The sequence below is a fragment of the Camelina sativa genome, chromosome 16 (assembly GCF_030686135.1).
Source record: "Camelina sativa cultivar CO46 ecotype springtype chromosome 16, ASM3068613v1".
Taxonomy (NCBI): domain Eukaryota; kingdom Viridiplantae; phylum Streptophyta; class Magnoliopsida; order Brassicales; family Brassicaceae; genus Camelina; species Camelina sativa.
Window position 1 is genome coordinate 24,312,057 of NC_141895.1, and position 19,249 is coordinate 24,331,305.

Sequence of the window (19,249 nt, forward strand, 5' to 3'; positions counted from 1 at the left end):
ATTCTTTCATTTATTCGTTTCCTTAAGAAAAAAAATGTCAAAGATTCGAATTCGATACTAACTCCCAAGCTATATATGCCTTTCGGGGGGGGGGGGGGGGGGGGGGGCAAAGCTATACAGTATTCGACATTTCATTTGTATTTACCACGTGTGTCAATTTGACAATCATTGACCATTATAATCATTTCGATGATAAAACACTTTCACATCATCTAGCTTGTGCTTGAAATTTCACATCAAGAAATACGATGAAACTTTCGACGAACAAACAAAATAACTGTAATCATTTTGACGCCGAAAGAAAACACAAGATACTTCCATGTACATCTTTTTGGTACTGGTGAAAACCCCACATCGATTTTACGATCGATGAAAATTAACTTTTTATAAGAGACAAATATCAATCTACGTACTAACGAATCCTATAATCAGATCGATTATGCCAAATTTTAGACAAGTATCTTTTTAAAAAAAAAAAATCAAGTTTAGTTTTATTTGGTTCACCTGTCAAGTTTAGTAAAGAAAATGTTGTTACGCCTTAAAATGAGATATATATTAAAAAAAAAATCTAAAGATGTAAGAAAAAAACGTAATAAAGAGATATAATTTGCGTTTGAACAAAAAAAAAAAAAGAGATATAATTTGCTAGCTTGGATTTTTATCGTTACATACTTATCATATTATCATGTTCAAAGTTGTGTTTATGATATGCGTTGAATATAAGAAACGATTGAAAGATCAATGGAAGGTAGAAAATGTTATTAACGCTTTAAACTGTTTCAAATTATCTAACTAAGTTTATATTAAACATATAGAAAATGTGAGAGAATATTGGCCTTCTAAAAAGTGAAGTGTAGAGAATAAAACGAGGAGGCTGCGCCAAGAAGATCTACGAAATAACGATTACAACGTTTTATTCTATTGATAGAGAAATCATTTTTAATTGTCCAAGTGAATCAAGCAACAACACCCTAATCAACTTGCCTTTATAAAAAAAAAGAAAAAAAAAAAAAAAAGAGTTTAAAAAAGGTAAAAAGAAAAGGGTTGGAAAAGAGTAAAACAGTAAGAAAAGAAGAGGAAGGTGATGATGATGTGCACGTAAAAAACTTGGAATTCGTCAAAAAAAGTCGTTTCTCTTTCCTTCTTCATTGCTCTCTCTCTCTCTCTCTCTCTCTCGTAAAGCTCTCCGCTGCTTCACGCAATGACGCTATCCTTCAAATTCAATCTTCCTCCTACTCCTTCCGCTTCTCACATCTTCTTCCCGCTTCATCCTCATTCCTATACCAGACCGATACAGTTCTCCGGCACCGGCGGATCCACTCCGGTTAGTTCGAACTTTTTATGCTTCATGTCTCTTCGGATTTCAAAAATTCGTTGTTTAGCTTTGTACCCAAAACTTTAGGATTGGTTTGTTATAGGTGTTCAGACTTGGGATTAGAGGATATATATTGTGGAATCGACAGATTGATTGCGTTTAGATTTATCGCTGAACCTTCGGGATTTGGGGTGCGTCGGTGAAGGGAATAAGGATCGATGGAGAAATCTAGTAAATGTGCTTTTTGCCTCCATTCGTTTCGTGCCTCGATCTGCGTAGCTTGTGTTAACCTCAGGTATGTTTTCGGTTTTTTTGGAATCAGTTTCTGATAAATTTGGATATGAGTGTAGGATCCTCCAATTCGAACAAGTTCCGATTTGATGGCTCTTTGTGCAGTTTAAACGAATACAAAGTTAAGTTGGACTCGTTGAAGAGCCGTAGGGAGGTTTCATACTTGGCTTGCTTATCACAAAGGTTTAATTCATTGTTCAGTTTGAAGTCTTCTGATCTGATATTCATTTGCTTATAAACGATTTCTGATGCCCGTGTGCTGACCAGGAGAAAGCAATTAGTCAACATTGTTGGATTGGTGTTCAGAATGAGAAGCTTGCTAGGTTGCGGGAGAAGCTCCATCTACAAGTGGAGAAGTTGCAGCAAAGTCTGAATAATACACTCTCTTTCTTAAGAATTTTTTTCATTTCTTTGGCATCGCCTTCAAATTACCATGTCTAAGTATACCTATTTCATGATGCAGGCAAAAACACATTACGGAGTTTATCTCGCAATCTGAAAGAAAGATATGGCATTATCGAATCAACTAACGTTGCTGTAATGTGACACTTTTTTTTGTTCTTTTTCCAATTCCTGCATTTTCTCTTGAAAAGGATTTGTATGAAGCTGAATTTTCCATGTAAACAGTATTATCTCTCTCTCTCTCTCTCTCTCTTTCTCTCATTTCTGCAGTTGGAGAAGAGTCGTGTTCGCCAATTGGAGAACCACTATTCTGATACTATTGGCAATCACTACTTGGTATATGTAAGATCTACATTTCATCGTACTTTAATTCTGTGCTTGAACTAGTCCTTTTCTTGAACTCATGTAGTCATCATTATCTGTGTCTCAATTTTCTTACATTCAATCTCATATGTCTAATTATGAACACTAAGCCGGAATTTGTGATTTACAGATTGACCTTACTTCAGAACGCCTCTATAAACAGGCTTTGGTTATGAAACAGATATGCAAATTATTCCCTCTATCAAGGGTAAGGAGATCAAATATTTGGCACTTATCTATTTAGTTAATTTTTTTTTTTTTTTGTTCAAAATCTATTTAGTTAATTAAATTACTGATTTTATAGACCATATCTCTTCTTTTACCAAAAAGAAGTTGGTAGAACATGTCTTGTTTCTTCCTGAGGAAAACTTGGACTCTCTTTAGGCTGTTGTGTTATCGAACATATATTCTAGGCTGGTTTTACTGAATCTTATTCTTTTCAGGTGAAACTAGAGGGGCAGAACAAAGATGGGTGCTTTGGACAGTATGATCAAATCTGCAATGCTCTTTTACCACAAGGTCTCAACCCACTCTCTGTTCCGCCAAAAGAGCTCGCAGCCTCTTTAGGGTAATATGCCCTCGTCTTTAAATCGTCATATTGTGGCACATGAACAGTTAAAATATATGGAGATCCAAGCCCTAAGTGAATATTATACTCCTGCAGACCAATGTACTCATAATTATTTTTGATATTTGATTTGGTAGTTTGATGATGTAACATTCCATGGTTGGTGGTTGAATCAGGTACATGGTTCAGCTTCTAAATCTTGTTGTCCATAAGCTCTCAGCGCCTGCACTCCATAACTTGGGTTTCGGGGTAGATGCCTCCTTCACTCAATTTTATGCTATACTTTTGCCTCAGTCTTTGAAGATAACACTCACTGCATAAATTTTTTCCTAGGAAATAAATATGAGAGATAATTCGTGGATATTGACATTATATTACTATTCATCTTGAAATTGATTCACCAAGTATGATTAAAATCGGGCATTACTGTATAACCAGGGTTCTTGTTCACGAATATGGCAACGAGATTCTTATTGGAACTCCCATCCGTCTTCTCCAAGGTAAATTATGTACGACATAACAGGGATTGTTTTGTGTCTCCATTAGATTCAGAGAATTAAGCGATTCCATTTTTTCATCGGCAGCGATGAGTATCCCCTTTTTGTACCAGCCCATGATTACTACTCATTCGAAGGAAAAAGTTCGTGGACGGGTAGAGATACAAATTTTGGTGTCACATCATTGAAATCAGATGGAAGTGTAGAAGACGATTATCATGACCTTGACCTTGACGTTGCCAGTCTTTCCTCTGGCTCTCCTCATTCTGTTGAAACATTCAGAAATCTCCAGAGAGGAATTGCACATCTTAAGCAAAGTGTGGCTCACTTAAATGTGTATGGATACAGTTCCCTATCTCTCGAAGTTCCTTCTGGAGCCTCGACTTTTGAAACATTTGCAAAGTTGCTGGCCACATTATCTTCTCTCAAGGAAGTTCAGTCTGCTCTTTCCCTTGGTTTGTCAAGGTAAAGCTTTAAATGTTCACCTATAATCAAACATTTGTTTCATTACGACTCTATAAAAACTTGAGACACATAGAGAAAAATAGTTAGGTTATTTGTATCGTATAGCTTTTGTATCCGAATTTAGGCACACCATACTTAACATCTCTGACGTTTACAGTTCCAACAAGCAAAGACTGGAGCCGAACAAATCCGTGTGGAATTTGAACTCGTCAAGTTCCAGCACCTTGCTGAACAGCTCTCATACTCAGCCAACATCGGTATGACTTGTGGTTCTCGAATTCTCATTAGAGTTATGGATTCGTCTCGAGAACTAAAACCGTAGTTAGTTATGTATGTGATATGACTCTTTCTCATATCTGTCTTGTAGTGGAACAGTAGTTATTACAATGTTCCAAATCGAGATCCAAGCTACATGGTGGAGTTTCCTGATGTGAAAAAGGATAAAAACTCTACTGATGGATGGAATTTGGTTGAGCATCCTCATTCTTCACATCAACCCTATCATCCCAATAATAAGTATTGACCATCTCAAGGTAAACACGATCTACTTCTTCTTTTCTAATCCATATTGTTACATTTATTTTAATACTCGAGATTCGCAAATAAATGTTCATACCCAAAACATTCTCTATTGCATTGCAGGCATACCTTGGGAACTAAACTAAGGGTGCTTATAAATTTAAATCTTGATAACTTCTGCTTTAATTATGAAAGTGAAACACATACAACAATTCCGTAAATTAGCAATGACTTCATTCTTTTATGTTTTTGTTCGAGAGCTAAGTCAGTGGAGTAAAATATGGGGAAAGAGTCACTGATCTCAATGGAGTTTGATAATACAACAATGAAGGTCATGTGCACTTGTGACGTGAGAATATCCTCCACCTTGTTTGGGCTTTAAAAGGAACGGACACCGCAATAACATTTATATATGTAACAAACAAAACAAAGTTACTCCCTTTTTTATAGTCATCCAACAAAAACAAAAATCAGCTCCTTTTACATATAACCACACAATGGGAACAAAAACAATGATAATATAAAAACCCATCACCCTCCTTTGCTTTTGAAGTTATTCATAATTGGCAAAAACGAAAATTTGTATATAAACGTTTTTATTTTTGTAACTACTTGTACGTGGTATATTCTCCTAACTTTTTTTATGAAACAAAAATATTTGTGTAAATTTTCTTAAAAAATAATATTTAAAATTGAAAATTGATGAAGTATCTCTGTAAAAAAACTTGGAATATCATTTACGTTTTTGTGTTCATTGTAAGATTAGTAGTACAAGTTTACTAATCACGTGGTTGTACCGAGTACTGTATATTTAACCAACATAATAGAATCTACTTTCAATTTTTTTTTTGGGAATGCGAAATAATAATGTAAGAGAATCAGTCTCAGTTCAGTTCAAAGTTGGAATCTTTGAACGACATGCGGTTTATATAAAAGGAACTAGTATATAAACTATTTATGCCTCCTTTAATATTATTTTTCTTATATTCCCCCTTTCATTTTGTAATATATTGAGAATATTTACCATGTCGTATTCTTCATGAAGCAATGTTACAAATATTCGAATTCTATTTTTTTTCCTCTTTTTTGAACGTCTGATGATCATTCGTGCACAAGAAGAATCTCAAGGCATGATAGCGCTTCGTCTTTTTCTTGATTTGCTCAGTATACGATATTTCTTCCTATGCATAAAAACTAGTTTTTATATATAGCTAGTACCTCGATTATTTTCTGGTTTATTTTCTAACCACTAGTACTAAGCAATTCTAATATATCGTATAATTCATCGATTATTTTCCAATGTTCTAAAAATCTCAGTCTATACGGTTTATAGTTTTCTTTGGACCATAATCAAACCATTTTCGTGTAGTGGCTCTAGTCATTGGTTTAAGCCATCGACAATGGGATTGCAAGTTAATATTCTAAAGTACTAATATTACATAGTCTATTATACGAATCCAAAAACATATGAAAATAAGTACTAAAAGAAAACTATTAGGCTATTCGATTTCAAGATAGAAAGTGAATAATTACTCCGAAACAGAAACTATTTTCTGGTGCAATACATATCAAACTTGAAAGATAAGAGTTTTTTCAGGTGTACTTGCGAAGAATGTAAGAAATAAGGGAGGGAAAAGAAAAGTACAAAGAAAGATAACGAGAAAAGCAATAAATAACTTTTGCAGTCATAACGAAAAAAGAAAAGGAGAAATGAGATAAGGAAAATAGTGGAAGATCGGTGTCTTCGTGATGAATTAAAGTAGAAATGTGTGTACGTAACTTTTTTGATCATACTATCTTTTTCTTCCTCAACTATAACACGTAACAATGATATCTAATAATGCATGCATATAGGTGAATTTATAAATGATTTGTTCTGAGGTACACTGAATTACTAAGAAAATTACATGGTTGTAAATTCTAATTATCTAAATCTATAGTTTCTATACATCTAGAATAGATATCTAGGTTCTTGACCAGGCTTAAGTTATATCGGTAAGTTTAGAAAACTTCGATGTACCAATAAATCAAGCCACAATATATATGATCTTTCGCGATGCGAATTGCTATTCTGACATGATCATATACAATATTGTTTTTCCTTTGGTTTTATATATTTGCGTATCACCGCACCGATTTATATATATATATATATATATATATATATATCATATTATATAGAATTTTAGATTGGAAAAAAATATAGAAGGGCTCTTTATTAAAGTAAAACCAAGATAGGAAATAAAGCTTGATAAAAAAAATATAAACAGACATGCTTGTCTTTGTCAAACACACAGATTTTATTACACAAGTGGTTCCAAACTAATTAAGATCCATGATTTAAAAATAAACGAGAGATTTAAACAATGTTATCTTTTGCGTTTGGTAGGCCATTAAAGCTCCAATTATTTGTCACTAAGTCAGGGAAGGAGATTAAGCATAAAGACGCCACTGCATAACCCCTTATGGTCCCCCTCAAAATAAACCTAAAGTTGTATATAAAACATAACATTAATAAAATAAAATTAGAAGAAAGAAAGAAAATCATACATCTTTGTACCACCTATTTGAGCCTAACTTATAGGGAAAAAGACATTGATTCTTTTTACAGACCCATCAGCATGCGTACACATACAAAAAGATGTGAAAATGGGGTTTCAAATCAATGGATTGGTCATGACCGGGTTGTCGATAATTTGGGATATATATATAGTCACAGCCAGCCATAATTTGGGACATAATTAACAGTTCTATACTTACTAATATCTTTATGATAGAGTTTTATATTTGATGTATATAACCACTAAATTTAACTGGTGTTGCTGCTATCAAAAGCACTAAATCTTTGATCAACCAATAAATAAAAAGTTTCCCACGATACCAAAATTTAAAAAAAAACGGAAGAAAAAAGCATATTTGGTCTCTCAAAACTATTTATTATTTGATCCCTAAAACATAAGACTCTTTCCAATTCTGGAATACAAAAAAAAAGATATGCAAATAAACTTACCACCGGAACCTTGGGACGTGTCTCACTCAGCTCCTCTTGCTTGATGACATCATGTTGTGCGTACCTCAGAAATACAAGCGCACGGTAAGGTCACCCTCGGGCCTCGGCTTTGCCAAAGAACTCTCATCTTTCTATCGTTTTGTCGTTAAACCTTTCGTTGCTTTAATTTTTTTAAATTGATTTGTTTATTTCTTTTAAGTTTGATTATTATTCTAATGGTGATGATGCCGTGATGGACACAAATAAAGAAAAGAGAGTAAAGGCAAGAAAAACAAAAAAAAAGAAACAAGAAACAAGAAAAAATCTTTTTTTCTTTCCTCTCTTTACATGATGGGAACTCTTGACCTTTAAGTTTATTTTTTTGACAGTAAGTGTCTAAAGGAACTCGAAACACTTCTTAGCTTCTTCCATTTGATTATCTTTTTTTGCTTTTCTTGTGTGGTCTCTGAATGAAAAATATCTCTGTTTGATCAAAAGAGCTTAACAAGAAATGTGTTACAAACTGATTTTTAACTCTTCATCTCTCAACTTCTTCATGAATCTCTCTGCTTATCCATCAAGGTTTGTGAATTTTTCCTCTATATATATTTTTGTTTTCCCTCCTTCTCTGTTTTTTGGATCTTGAAAAAATTTGATTTTCTCGTGTCTCTATTTGAAATGATGAAGAATTTATTCTGTTCATGGTTTGTATCAGTGAGAGTAAATGTAATTTTTAAGAGCAAGCTAATATTGGATCTGTTATTGAAGGTAAGTCACAAGAAAAAAACATCTATTTCTTTCATTTCTCTTTTGATCACTTCTTTGTGGAGTTTGTGAGAGATTGTAAATGAAATATACTTTATGTAGAGAATAAAGAGATGATGAGTTCTTCTTCTCCAACTCAACTTGCATCTTTAAGAGACATGGGAATCTATGAACCATTTCAACAAATTGTCGGTTGGGGGAATGTTTTCAAATCCGATATCAACGATCATAGTCCCAATACTGCTACTTCTTCCATAATTCAGGTGGATGCTAGAATTGATGATCAAAACAACATCAAGGTTATAGAATTTTCTCACTTGGACCTTTTTTCTTTTAATTGCTTTTTGATGGTTGTCTGTTACTTGTGTCTTTGCTAATTGGTTTGAATATTACTTGCAGACGAATTACGCTTCTTCTTCTCATAACCAGATTGAAGCAGAACCTTCTAGTAATGATAATCAAGATGATGATGGCAGGATTCATGATAAGGTTTGTAACAAACAATGCTTACTCATTCTGTTTTTACACATAAAGTTCCAAAAAAACAAAAAGGTATATAAAGATTGCTTTTGTGATATTGATTGATATTCATTTCTCTTATAGATGAAACGGCGTTTAGCCCAAAACAGAGAAGCTGCTCGCAAAAGTCGTTTGAGAAAGAAGGTAAAAAAAGCAAGTTCACTTTTATTGAATCTCATATAGTTTATGTTATGTTAGTTACTACTAATTATGTTTTGTTTCTCTTTAGGCTTATGTTCAACAGTTAGAAGAAAGCCGGTTAAAATTATCGCAATTAGAGCAAGAACTTGAAAAGGTTAAGCAACAGGTGAGCCTAAGTGTAAAGATTTGTTCAAATTATTCTGTTTTGAGTTTCTAATATCTTCATTATTGACTCAATACTAAATGTTTTTTTTTTCTTTTCTAAAGGGACTATGTGTACGGAACTCATCAAATTCAAGCTATTTAGGACCAGCTGGGAGTATTAACACAGGGATAGCTTCATTTGAGATGGAATATTCACACTGGCTTGAAGAACAAATCAGGAGAGTTAGCGAAATACGAATAGCGCTACAATCTCATATAAGCGACATAGAACTCAGGATGCTAGTTGAGAGTTGCTTGAACCATTACGCAAATCTTTTTCGAATGAAGTCTAATGCAGCTAAAGCCGATGTTTTCTACTTGATATCGGGCATGTGGCGAACTTCCACAGAAAGATTCTTCCAATGGATTGGTGGCTTTCGTCCATCCGAGCTTTTAAACGTAAATTTTTTATCACAATATATCCTCCTAATAACATTCTATTTCAACGTTACTAATCTACATTTTCAAATTGTATATTTGTTTTTTGGTAGGTTGTGATGCCTTATCTTCAACCATTAACTGATCAACAAGTCTTGGAAGTGAGAAACCTACAACAATCATCACAACAAGCAGAGGATGCTCTCTCTCAAGGCATCGATAAACTTCAACAGAGTTTAGCTGAAAGCATTGTGGTTGATGCGGTTATCGAGTCCACTGATTACCCTGCTCACATGGCTGCAGCAATAGAGAATCTTCAAGCATTAGAGGGATTTGTGACTCAAGTACGTTAAACATTATTAACTCATAAAAAGTTTAGTATCTTTCTACTTAAGGAATTCAAGAATGTAGTATTTTTTTTGATTAACAGGCAGATCATCTAAGGCAGCAAACGTTGCAACAAATGGCAAAGATCTTGACGACAAGACAATCAGCTAGAGGTTTGCTTGCTTTGGGAGAGTATCTTCATAGGCTTCGTGCTCTTAGTTCTCTTTGGGCAGCTCGTCCACGAGAACCAACTTAAAGAATCAAAACAAGCTTATATCTATCACAAAGCTTGGGAATGAATGTTTAAAAAAGGATATATGCCTATATGTTAAGTAGAGTGATTCTCTTTGGTTAGAAGAACTTTATGGTTCCTTTTTTTTGCTTTTATGAAGTATCTCTCCAGAGAAGTTGTAAATTTGGTTGGAAACTTTGTAATATATTTTAGATTTGTACACAACAAAACAAATAAGGCTTCTTCTTGTTTTTATATATATTTGGTAATCTGAGCAATACGATAGTTTCTGTACTGAATGTAGAATTTTAAGTATTGTTTAGGGACCAAATGTCAAACTTTTAATATACTTTAAGGGTATTTTTGTAATTTTCATCGTTGCGCTTCAGTCGTCCACAAAAAAAGGTTTCCCGGGAATTGATTTTTTTTTTCTTTTTTGTAAAATTTTCCGAGAAAATTCGTTCGGTTGGAATTATCATTTTCGTGAGTTAACCCCAAAAAAATACGTTTTTGTTCATGTTGAGAGGGGGAATTCGAATTATATGAATTTTGATTTCTGGGTATACGAAAATTCATCGGGTTTCTGGGTTTGGGGAATTTGAAGTTATGAGCAACCTGAGAGCTATTTGTAGACCACACACAGTGTTCTCTTCGATCGTGTGTTGCAACAGACACCAAAGTCGATCACTTTTTAGGGTTTCGATTAATAAAAACCTCGGCTTTAGAACTCGGGTATCGAATTCGTCTTGGTTTAGGTCTTCTAAAGATTCGAATCATCTTTGGTTTCGATTGAATCAGAGGAAGACTCTCGTTAGGGCTTCGAATTGGAGCCAAGAGCAGTCCCCGTACGACACTCTCGGTAAATACAACTTACGATTCTTGTACCAATTTTGGAATTGCTTCTGTTGTTTTGGCTACTGTTTGTGTCAGAAGAATTGGACAAGCTCTTCTTTGTGTAGTGGTTACTGTTTTTGACTGTGGGTTGTATGTTGTTTGGTTTTGGATACAGAGTTGGATAGAGATGCAGAGGAAGAGCAGATCAAGGTGGCATACAGACGATTAGCCAAATTTTATCATCCTGATGGTACCTTTTCTGGATCTTTAGTTAGAGCTATTTGTAACAATTCCTTATTGAACTGCGATTCAGATGTTGAGTGTGTTTGTGAGGTTTATAGCAACGTAAGACCTGGCCAAAACCTTCTGTTTATCAGTACATGTAGCCAGAACAGTCAGTTTTTATATACATCTCACTCTATTGTGTTAGATTCAAGACACTCTTCGTTTGTATAAGTAGTTACTTTGTTCTCACGAAGTTGTAGCTCTATTTTTTATTCTGTAGTTTATGATGGAAAAGGGAGTCTTGAAGAAGGAGAGACAGCAGAAGCAAGATTTATCAAGATTCAGGCTGCATACGAGTTGCTCATGGACTCGGACAAGAAAAGACAATATGATATGGATAACCGAGTGAATCCACTGAAGGTATATAAAAAACTTGGGAATTTTTCTTTTTTATCTCTGGAAATTTTGAGGATGAGATGTTGGGGTTTGTGTAGGCCTCTCAAGCTTGGATGGAATGGTTGATAAAAAAGCGTAAAGCATTTGATCAGAGAGGTGACATGGCGGTTGCAGCATGGGCTGAGCAACAACAGCTGGAGATTAACCTACGTGCTCGTCGTCTTTCTCGTTCTAAAGTAAGAAATGAGAAAGTCTTTATGAGCTTGTTCTTCTTTCACAAAGTAGTTAATTTTCATTTGCTCTGTGTTGAATCTGTAAACTTGTGTTAAGGTGGATCCGGAAGAAGAGAGGAAGATATTGGAGAAGGAGAAGAAGGCATCGAGAGAGTTATTCAATAACACTTTAAAGCGACACACGTTGGTGTTGAAGAAAAGAGATATGATGCGAAAGAAAGCAGAGGAAGATAAGAAATTGCTCATCACTCAGCTATTAGCCGCAGAAGGTCTCGAGCTCGAAGAAGAAGAAGAAGAGGAAGAATCAGCCAAGTGAGATCCCCAAACATATTGGAAGCTTCATCTTCGATTTCTCTACTTCAAGTAAACTAAGCACTTTCTCTTTCTCTTGTAGTAAAACATAAATGTAGATATCATACTAAATTACAAGATCTTCACTGTACGGTTCACCATCAAATTTCTTGATTAGGAAGTACCAATCAATATATACATCATGAGAAACAGAACAGATCTAGTAGTACCAATCGCAATTACGAAGAGGTCCAAGACCAAAGCAAAGCAAATTACACTGACCAATGAATAATAAGTCAATAAGGGCATAGAAGATTATTTAAAAACCTTAATTTGGGCAAATAGCATTCCATTTCAGTTTCAGAGGTTACAAGAACATAGTAAAAGGAAACCCGCCAAACTAAACGGGTTAAAAATGTTGAAGGCTGAAAACTTCAACGTAACTTGACTTCCAAGTGATGATCATTCATTAGTCGTCACTCGTCACCATCCTTGACATCTGAATCACGATTATCAGCATCATCAAGAGAGACTAGTTGGAGAATGAGACAACCATTGGATCTGTGAGCTCGAAGATACTCGTGACCACGCATTTTCTCTTCCTTTAATAACAGCCGACCATCACTCGTGTACTCTCGCTTCAGCACCGATGGAACGTTCCACGGCAATATCGGAGACGGGTGTATCTCAGGCGTCACCACCTTTTTCTCCTCTCTGCTCTCACAGGGAAACCGGACATCATCTGTCTTGTCAGAGAAAGCGTCAAAGCAGCTCTCAGTCCCTATGTAGTTACCGTTGTCGGAGACAGAGGACGTCGCGAGGGTCGCAGTGTCTTGGTAGCAAGTATTGAGAGCCATTACGATGGAGTGTTTTTTAAAAGGCTCTTTCTCTATCTCTCTATCTATGAACCGAAGTAAGTGAATGTTGGGTTAAATAGAAGTTAGATTCTTTCATTTTTTACTTGCATTTTGGAAGTTTTCTCTATAAGAAACTAAACAGTGTATACTAAGAAATAAATGCATGTATTGACCAAAGAAAAAGAAAGAACTACATGTGTCGTTCCTTTTGGACAAACGAGAATGTTTTGTATTCGGCTCGGTTCTATAATCCGAGGCTGATTGTTTCCGGTAATGATATTTGAGTATTGACTAGTAATTGTTCTCTCAAGATGAGAAAATGAGAAAACTTTTGTAATGTTTGCATGCAGCTTATATAGAACTGTCGTATCTGGTCTTTAATATAATTAAATTTCACGAAACACAATGTCTATAGCTCATAACTCAAATACAAAACTGGATAAAAAGTCTGGGAGAGATAAAATTCAAAAATTGAATCACTGATCACCAGGAATTGACTTGATAATGTCAGAATCACCTGAAACAGTCCAAAGATGAAATCATTTAGTAAATAGAACGATGAAGAACCAGCAATAAAATACACAAGGCAAAAAGCAGTTAGTTAATTTTACCAGGGTCAACGATGCTCAGACAAGAAACACGGAAGTACTTTCCGCAAGCTGTACCCAGTTCAACGTTGTCTGAAACACACGAAAAACACAGTCAAGCCTTGACAACTATGTTGAATATCATAAACATTCATCTCATCTACTTCCTTTGATGATATGAAATGAAATCATCGGTCAAAGAGCTACTAGATACTGAAGGATGATTAACATGTTTGTGACCAACAATAGAGTCCATTTGGTATCAAGTAAAACATGTAACTCTTGTGAGACATCAATAGCAAATTCAAGCTTACAGTGATCAAGCAAAAGATAGACACTTTACGTCAATAAGCATTATAGTTTTCATTATATCATAATCACCTCAACGGCCCATAGAAGCACAAATATGTACACTTGTAATCTACTTAGGATTGATTATACATTTCTCCGTTACCAAACCTAATGTGGAGCAAACTAACAATAAATCAACAAGAGCTAAAGATGAGTGGTGCAAAGAAGAAAGAAACTTACTTCCATTGTAGTGGTGGACACCAACTTTGGCGAGCATAGCGTAGTACTCAATCTCTGATCTTCTCAAAGGTGGGCAATTGGCGGAGATTAGAATCAGTTTCCCTGTGAGAACATAAAACAAAAACCAGAAATAAACAACAAGTTAACATTTTTAGGTATGCACACCAAGTGTTCGACGAAATTACACACACCTTTGGAGCCACGGAGGGATTTGAGAACGGACTTGTAACCAAGAGTGTATTTACCACTCTTCATCACAAGGGCCAACCTACTGTTGATACCCTCATGAGACTTCTTCTGCAATGATAAAAAGCATAAAGGCTATTTAGTCATTGTTGGACACATTGAGATCGAAAACGATACCTAGATGAGGAGAAAATGATTAAAAAAAAATTTGATGAGAGGACGAACCGTTTTCTTGGCAGTCACCATTTTCGCCGGCGATGAATCAAAAATGCTTTTTTTTGGACCTGTGCGGTGGAGGAGAAGCCGAGAGGAGGAGGAGGAGCACGCTGACCAAACTCGACTAAGCGCCGCTTCGCCTCGTTTTATATTCTGTGTCAATGTTCTCTGCTAGGGTTTTGCTCTTTCTCAGTTTTTTTTTTGTGAAATTTCGATTATACCCTTCATATTTTCTATACTTTTTGTAGTCCGTTTTAGTGAAGTTAGCGACTTATAATCAGCATTAAACCAGTTAGTTGTACATGTCTTGGTTAAACATTTTGTCGACATGAAACGTATTTGAATACTTCGAAACTTTTATATGAATATATCACGCAGAAAAAAATAGGATAAGGTTAATTATATAAACATAGGATTTTTGTTTTTATTTCTGGCATACATGCATATAATTTGTTTATGTTTCAAGTTTCAACATTTTTTGTTTGCCGGTGCAGGACAATTCGTATTCCAATTTTTTTCTTTCTATCGATTCAATGTATGAGTTAAGTTCTATATACATAAATGGGATGAACTGATTATTAATCTCTCGGTTCAGAGTATACTGCGAAAAATGACATATTGTTTTGGTACTTTGCCATTTTCCGTAAAAATCAGAATATGAATGATGCCTTCCTCCCTTATATTGTATAGTTTTAACCTTGTGGTTCATCAAACATGGTCTTATATTCGGAATCAACCTTGTGGTTATAATGTACGTCTTCCTTAGATAGTATTATTCTTTAATTTTCCAAAATGCTGTAGATCTACCAATTTTACTACTTTTTTGTTTTCTTTTAGTTCTACAAAAAAAATTTACTATCGTTTTGTAAAAGTGGTAGATTGGAAAAAGAAGAAGAAATTTGTTACTAGTATAATGAGTAAAATATTCGAAGGTTCTAAATCGGCATATGTAAATCGGTCGGTCAAAAATGTATAAATTACACAAACAGAGCAAACTTCGCATTGAAGATCTCTTTCTTTCTCCATCTCCTATCTTTGTCGGCGCGTACCAACAACAACCGAGACAACACAAACAAACAAATCTCCACGTGTCCAAAACTGAGACCAGGTGGTCGTCATGTACAATACTAAAACATACATTAGTAACATCCAAGAATATTCCATTCGAAATTACGAACCCTAGCCTTTGCCTTCCTTTTGAAGATCCTTCATCGAGAGGCACATCTTCCCTATAATAAGATTCACTCATTAATTATATCCCCCTTTATACACCATGTAGTCTAAAGTTTGCGATAGTTTTTTGTTGCCATTGTACCATTTAAATTCAGACTCACTTTCACATGCATGTTTTACTGATAAAAAGAGAAAAACATACAAGAGTTGAATCTTTTATTTCTCACATGTTTCACAGCGCATATACAATGTGATCACAGTAGCTAGAACAAGGTGATATAAATTAGTAGACTAGGAAATAAATAAATAAATTTATTATATTTTTCATCAAGAAAACAAAAACAAAAAAGAACATTAATTATGGTAGATATATATACTCTACATATTAATTATTCCCAAATACTTTATACCACCCACGTATATATATATATATGCGCCTCTTGGGCAAATGCTGGAGTTAAAATTTTGAGTAACACTTTGTTATATAATAAGATTAAAAGAAAACTTAGTTTTATATAAAATGAGTATAAATGGAAGTAATGTACGTACGTACTCATATATGACTGATTTGTATAATAAGAACAAAAACCAATCCGCTCACTATTTGTAAGTCTCCTTCTCTCTCTTTCTCTTACAAAAAACACACACAACATAAAAATCTCCTTTCGTCGGCTCATTTACGTAGTATATACGATTTTCAACTAAAATCAAAAGTATCGTACCAATTCATAATAGGATCGCGTTTTGATTATTTGCAGTGTCCATTGGATATATGGGTCGGGTTAAATTGGAGTTAAAGCTGATAGAGAAGAGCACGAACCGACAGATTACGTACTCAAAACGTAAAAAAGGTTTGATAAAGAAGGCTTATGAATTGTCAACACTTTGTGATATCGATCTTGCTCTCCTCATGTTCTCCCCCCTCTGATCGCCTTTGTCTCTTTTCCGGTCAAAAAAGGTATATATTTCCATTTCTTGTTATAGAACATTTCATGCTTTTCTTCTCGTTACTGCTGTCCAGCTTATGCTTAAGTGTTGCGCGTATGTATGCTACTGCTGCCCATTGACAAGCCATATCTTTTTTTTGGTGGTGGAAAGCCACCGAATAGTAATTTTGAGTTCTTGAATTATTTTTTCTACTGCTTAATTTGTTGTTATTTCATACTAGTATTCAGTAGAGGTGCAACCGAGCGTCGACACGTTTTCACATATTACTGAAGCTTTTAACTTACCGGAAGTTCCGGGACATTTTTAACAAATAATAGAAATTTGGGGTATTCCGTAAATATAAACAGTTCCTGTGTGCTTCTATCTATAATAACAAAAGTTCCATAAATAGGGTTGAAGTGTAATTTAGTAACTAACAAGTGTTTCGGACTTTGTCTGTAAATAAAGAAAGTTCCTCATAAATAATTAAATATATAGTTCCACTGATGAATAGTTGATAATTGATTCTTTCATGATATAAGTCGAGAAAAATGAATATTTTATGATAAGTTGTTTTACTAATTTTCGAAATAATATTATATTTGAATTGTATTTCCACATGGCCATACTCTAGTAGATCAGTTAGTACCGACTAATACAAAAGCCTCGCAGTATACGTCGCACGCTATATACAAAACACGCATGTTTTCAGACATCAATGCATGTAAAATTAAATGACTCGGTGCGAGTCCCCTTCCATCAGATAAAACTTGTCTTTCATAGCTTCTTTTTTTTTTTAGAAACTAAAAGTTTGAAAACAGTTTGCTCACTAACTGTAAAACAAAATTCAGAAGCACAGACCAATTCTACTTCTACTCCATTTCATAACTTATCTCCTTCATCCTCCGGTTTGCCGCAACTCGGTCTGTTCTCTGTCCTCTTCCAACGATACATAAATTAGTCGTAATGTTATATACTTACATATAACATATATGAAAAGTAAATGTAAACTCACACATGGATGATGTTGTATCTTCACTTTTGACTTAAATTCAGGATCGAGGACGTTTTCGCGAGGTACATCAATCTTCCTGATCAAGAAAGAGAGAAGTATGTGTACTGCATCAATCTACTTGGATTTTTTTTTTAATAATATATATCTATTCACATGTCTTTTGGATTTGTTTTTTATAATTTTCAGTGCCATAGTTTTCCCCGATCAAAGCAAACGCCAGTGAGTAACATCACACACACTTCAAATTAATATAGTATATAATATTTAATTTTTATCTATATTTTGCAAATAAACTTTCCTCCCTGTTTTGCAGAGGTATTCAACACAAAGAGGTGAGACTACTTAATCAGTAAAAAAAACAACACAGTTCAATTACTTGGGTCCATGCACATAAGCTCTTCACAAGTTTCAGAATGAAGTATTTATTTTACATAAGTGTATATATTGTAGTTTTTAATCAACATTTTATTTTTGTGACAGTATCTGTTAAGAACTCTTGAACAACTCAAAACTGAGGAAGACATGGCCCTCCATATCAACGAACCACGGTTTCTTTCTTTTCGTCGTTATAATAAATTTTGTATCTAGCACTAATACAATGATGTCTTCGTATGTTTTTAAAATCCATATCTGATCTTTTATTTATTTCATGACTCTGCAATATATAGCCCTGTCCTCTCCGATGTCGAGGTTATTAATTTCCCTTTTCCCTGTTAAATAAATTATATAAATAATTTTTAAAGGAATTTGTCTAATCATATTTGCAAATTTTACAAGGCTCTTGAGCAAGAAGTTTGTAGATTACAAGAACAGCTTCAAATCTCAGAGGACGAACTTAGGTATTTTCCACTGATTAGTAACTGTAAAATTTCATGATTTGTAAGTTGTATTGACGTTTATGATATAAATTTACAATAGGAAATTCGAACCAGATCCAGTGAGGTTTACATCAATGGAGGAGATTGAAGCATGTGAAACTCATCTCATCAATACCCTGACACGTGTTGTTCAGAGAAGGGTAAACCATACTACTAGACATAACAAATTGATGTGCTATTAGAGTAGAGAACAATAAGTTTAGTAATTGATTATTGCAGGAACATTTGTTGAACAAGTCATGCAAAGCACCAAGTACCCAACAGAGCATAGAAGGAATCCCTCTAAACAACGTCGTAGAGGGATGGTCTGTTGCTGAGTCCGAACAAGCCCATATGATAGCCAGTTTAGCCCATCATTCCAGTCAGCTAAGGTCATTCTAGGGTCAAAACCATTTTGTTTTTATATACATTAATAATAACCGATGTTTAATTGTAATATGGGAATTTTTTTTTGTCAGCTATGATGATCTGCTATTGCAAGGGAGTTCACAGGGAAGAGAGAGCAGCTTTATGCGGGGGTGATGAAGTGGTGGTAGCGGTGGAAGAATTATCAGTAGAGTTCGTCTCACCCCAACCAATGCCAAAGCATACTCTCCCGAAAACAGAAATGTTCGTAAAGTCTTAAGTCTCTCATCTTTGATCTTTATCTTCCAATGTCCATCTTTGTAGTTCCCTTTCTCTGCGATCCCACTCAAGTTACGCTTTCTAATTCAATAATTCAGTCTTAGTAGTCAGAACTTGCGCAAATTCTCAGGCATTGCGTCGTGCACTCTCCACCAGGTTTTATGTGCTTCGTCACTTGCAATCATAGTCTCTGAAGCATAACCAGGGTTTGTTATAGCCGAGGTAAATGAAGAACGTAGAGGATTGGAGCATCAGCTCCAAATAGACTTAGCTTCATGATCTTAATCACTTACACAGTGCC

General features: G+C 34.7%; 4 protein-coding genes, 1 long non-coding RNA gene and 3 pseudogenes across 7 annotated transcripts; 5 read left to right on the forward strand and 3 right to left on the reverse strand.

Annotated features, from left to right (window-relative positions):
• Positions 1-898: 898 nt before the first annotated feature.
• Positions 899-4,005, forward strand: LOC104751686 (uncharacterized; annotated as a pseudogene). Its single transcript, XR_015584920.1, has 11 exons — positions 899-1,324; positions 1,419-1,610; positions 1,712-1,789; positions 1,874-1,973; positions 2,070-2,143; positions 2,279-2,350; positions 2,502-2,579; positions 2,815-2,939; positions 3,116-3,188; positions 3,378-3,439; positions 3,524-4,005. The product of XR_015584920.1 is annotated as an uncharacterized LOC104751686 (transcript).
• Positions 4,006-4,700: 695 nt separating this feature from the next.
• On the forward strand, positions 4,701-5,518 carry LOC109129540 (uncharacterized; annotated as a pseudogene).
• Positions 5,519-6,615: 1,097 nt separating this feature from the next.
• Positions 6,616-7,608, reverse strand: LOC147925910 (uncharacterized). Its single transcript, XR_015584921.1, has 2 exons — positions 7,431-7,608; positions 6,616-6,906 (listed from the first exon to the last, which is right to left on the reverse strand). It is a non-coding gene; the product is annotated as an uncharacterized LOC147925910 (long non-coding RNA).
• Positions 7,609-10,209, forward strand: LOC104751687 (transcription factor TGA7). Its single transcript, XM_087492253.1, has 9 exons — positions 7,609-7,991; positions 8,125-8,177; positions 8,277-8,473; positions 8,574-8,663; positions 8,778-8,837; positions 8,923-9,000; positions 9,102-9,437; positions 9,530-9,760; positions 9,847-10,209. Exons 3-9 carry the CDS (start codon positions 8,288-8,290, stop codon positions 9,997-9,999), a joined length of 1,134 nt encoding a protein of 377 aa, XP_087348379.1. The 5' UTR covers positions 7,609-7,991; positions 8,125-8,177; positions 8,277-8,287; the 3' UTR covers positions 10,000-10,209.
• Positions 10,166-12,164, forward strand: LOC104751688 (uncharacterized). Its single transcript, XM_087492254.1, has 5 exons — positions 10,166-10,834; positions 10,985-11,059; positions 11,315-11,454; positions 11,529-11,666; positions 11,761-12,164. Exons 1-5 carry the CDS (start codon positions 10,582-10,584, stop codon positions 11,977-11,979), a joined length of 825 nt encoding a protein of 274 aa, XP_087348380.1. The 5' UTR covers positions 10,166-10,581; the 3' UTR covers positions 11,980-12,164.
• A 201-nt stretch (positions 12,165-12,365) lies between these two features.
• Positions 12,366-12,893, reverse strand: LOC104753901 (uncharacterized). Its single transcript, XM_010476084.2, has one exon. The coding sequence runs from the start codon at positions 12,809-12,811 to the stop codon at positions 12,431-12,433; it is 381 nt and encodes a 126-aa protein (XP_010474386.1). The 5' UTR covers positions 12,812-12,893; the 3' UTR covers positions 12,366-12,430.
• A 272-nt stretch (positions 12,894-13,165) lies between these two features.
• Positions 13,166-14,577, reverse strand: LOC104751690 (large ribosomal subunit protein eL30y). Its single transcript, XM_010473692.3, has 5 exons — positions 14,341-14,577; positions 14,121-14,226; positions 13,930-14,031; positions 13,423-13,491; positions 13,166-13,328 (listed from the first exon to the last, which is right to left on the reverse strand). Exons 1-5 carry the CDS (start codon positions 14,359-14,361, stop codon positions 13,288-13,290), a joined length of 339 nt encoding a protein of 112 aa, XP_010471994.1. The 5' UTR covers positions 14,362-14,577; the 3' UTR covers positions 13,166-13,287.
• A 1,498-nt stretch (positions 14,578-16,075) lies between these two features.
• On the forward strand, positions 16,076-19,058 carry LOC104751691 (agamous-like MADS-box protein AGL66; annotated as a pseudogene). Its single transcript, XR_015584922.1, has 11 exons — positions 16,076-16,110; positions 16,263-16,462; positions 17,488-17,541; positions 17,633-17,665; positions 17,760-17,778; positions 17,927-17,994; positions 18,115-18,136; positions 18,224-18,285; positions 18,365-18,464; positions 18,544-18,695; positions 18,783-19,058. The product of XR_015584922.1 is annotated as an agamous-like MADS-box protein AGL66 (transcript).
• The last annotated feature ends 191 nt before the right edge of the window (positions 19,059-19,249 follow it).

Coding starts and splice junctions, on each gene's coding strand:
- LOC104753901 (XM_010476084.2), bottom strand. CDS start 12,811: ATGGCTCTCAATACTTGCTACCAAGACACTGCGACCCTCGCGACGTCC.
- LOC104751690 (XM_010473692.3), bottom strand. CDS start 14,361: ATGGTGACTGCCAAGAAAACG. Junction 14,227..14,340: donor TGGTGACTGCCAAGAAAACG/GTTCGTCCTCTC, acceptor TTATCATTGCAG/AAGAAGTCTCATGAGGGTAT. Junction 13,492..13,929: donor TGTCCACCACTACAATGGAA/GTAAGTTTCTTT, acceptor CGTGTGTTTCAG/ACAACGTTGAACTGGGTACA.
- LOC104751687 (XM_087492253.1), top strand. CDS start 8,288: ATGATGAGTTCTTCTTCTCCAACTCAACTTGCATCTTTAAGAGACATG. Junction 8,474..8,573: donor ATGATCAAAACAACATCAAG/GTTATAGAATTT, acceptor TATTACTTGCAG/ACGAATTACGCTTCTTCTTC. Junction 9,438..9,529: donor GTCCATCCGAGCTTTTAAAC/GTAAATTTTTTA, acceptor GTTTTTTGGTAG/GTTGTGATGCCTTATCTTCA.
- LOC104751688 (XM_087492254.1), top strand. CDS start 10,582: ATGAGCAACCTGAGAGCTATTTGTAGACCACACACAGTGTTCTCTTCG. Junction 10,835..10,984: donor GTCCCCGTACGACACTCTCG/GTAAATACAACT, acceptor TTTTGGATACAG/AGTTGGATAGAGATGCAGAG. Junction 11,060..11,314: donor CAAATTTTATCATCCTGATG/GTACCTTTTCTG, acceptor TTTATTCTGTAG/TTTATGATGGAAAAGGGAGT.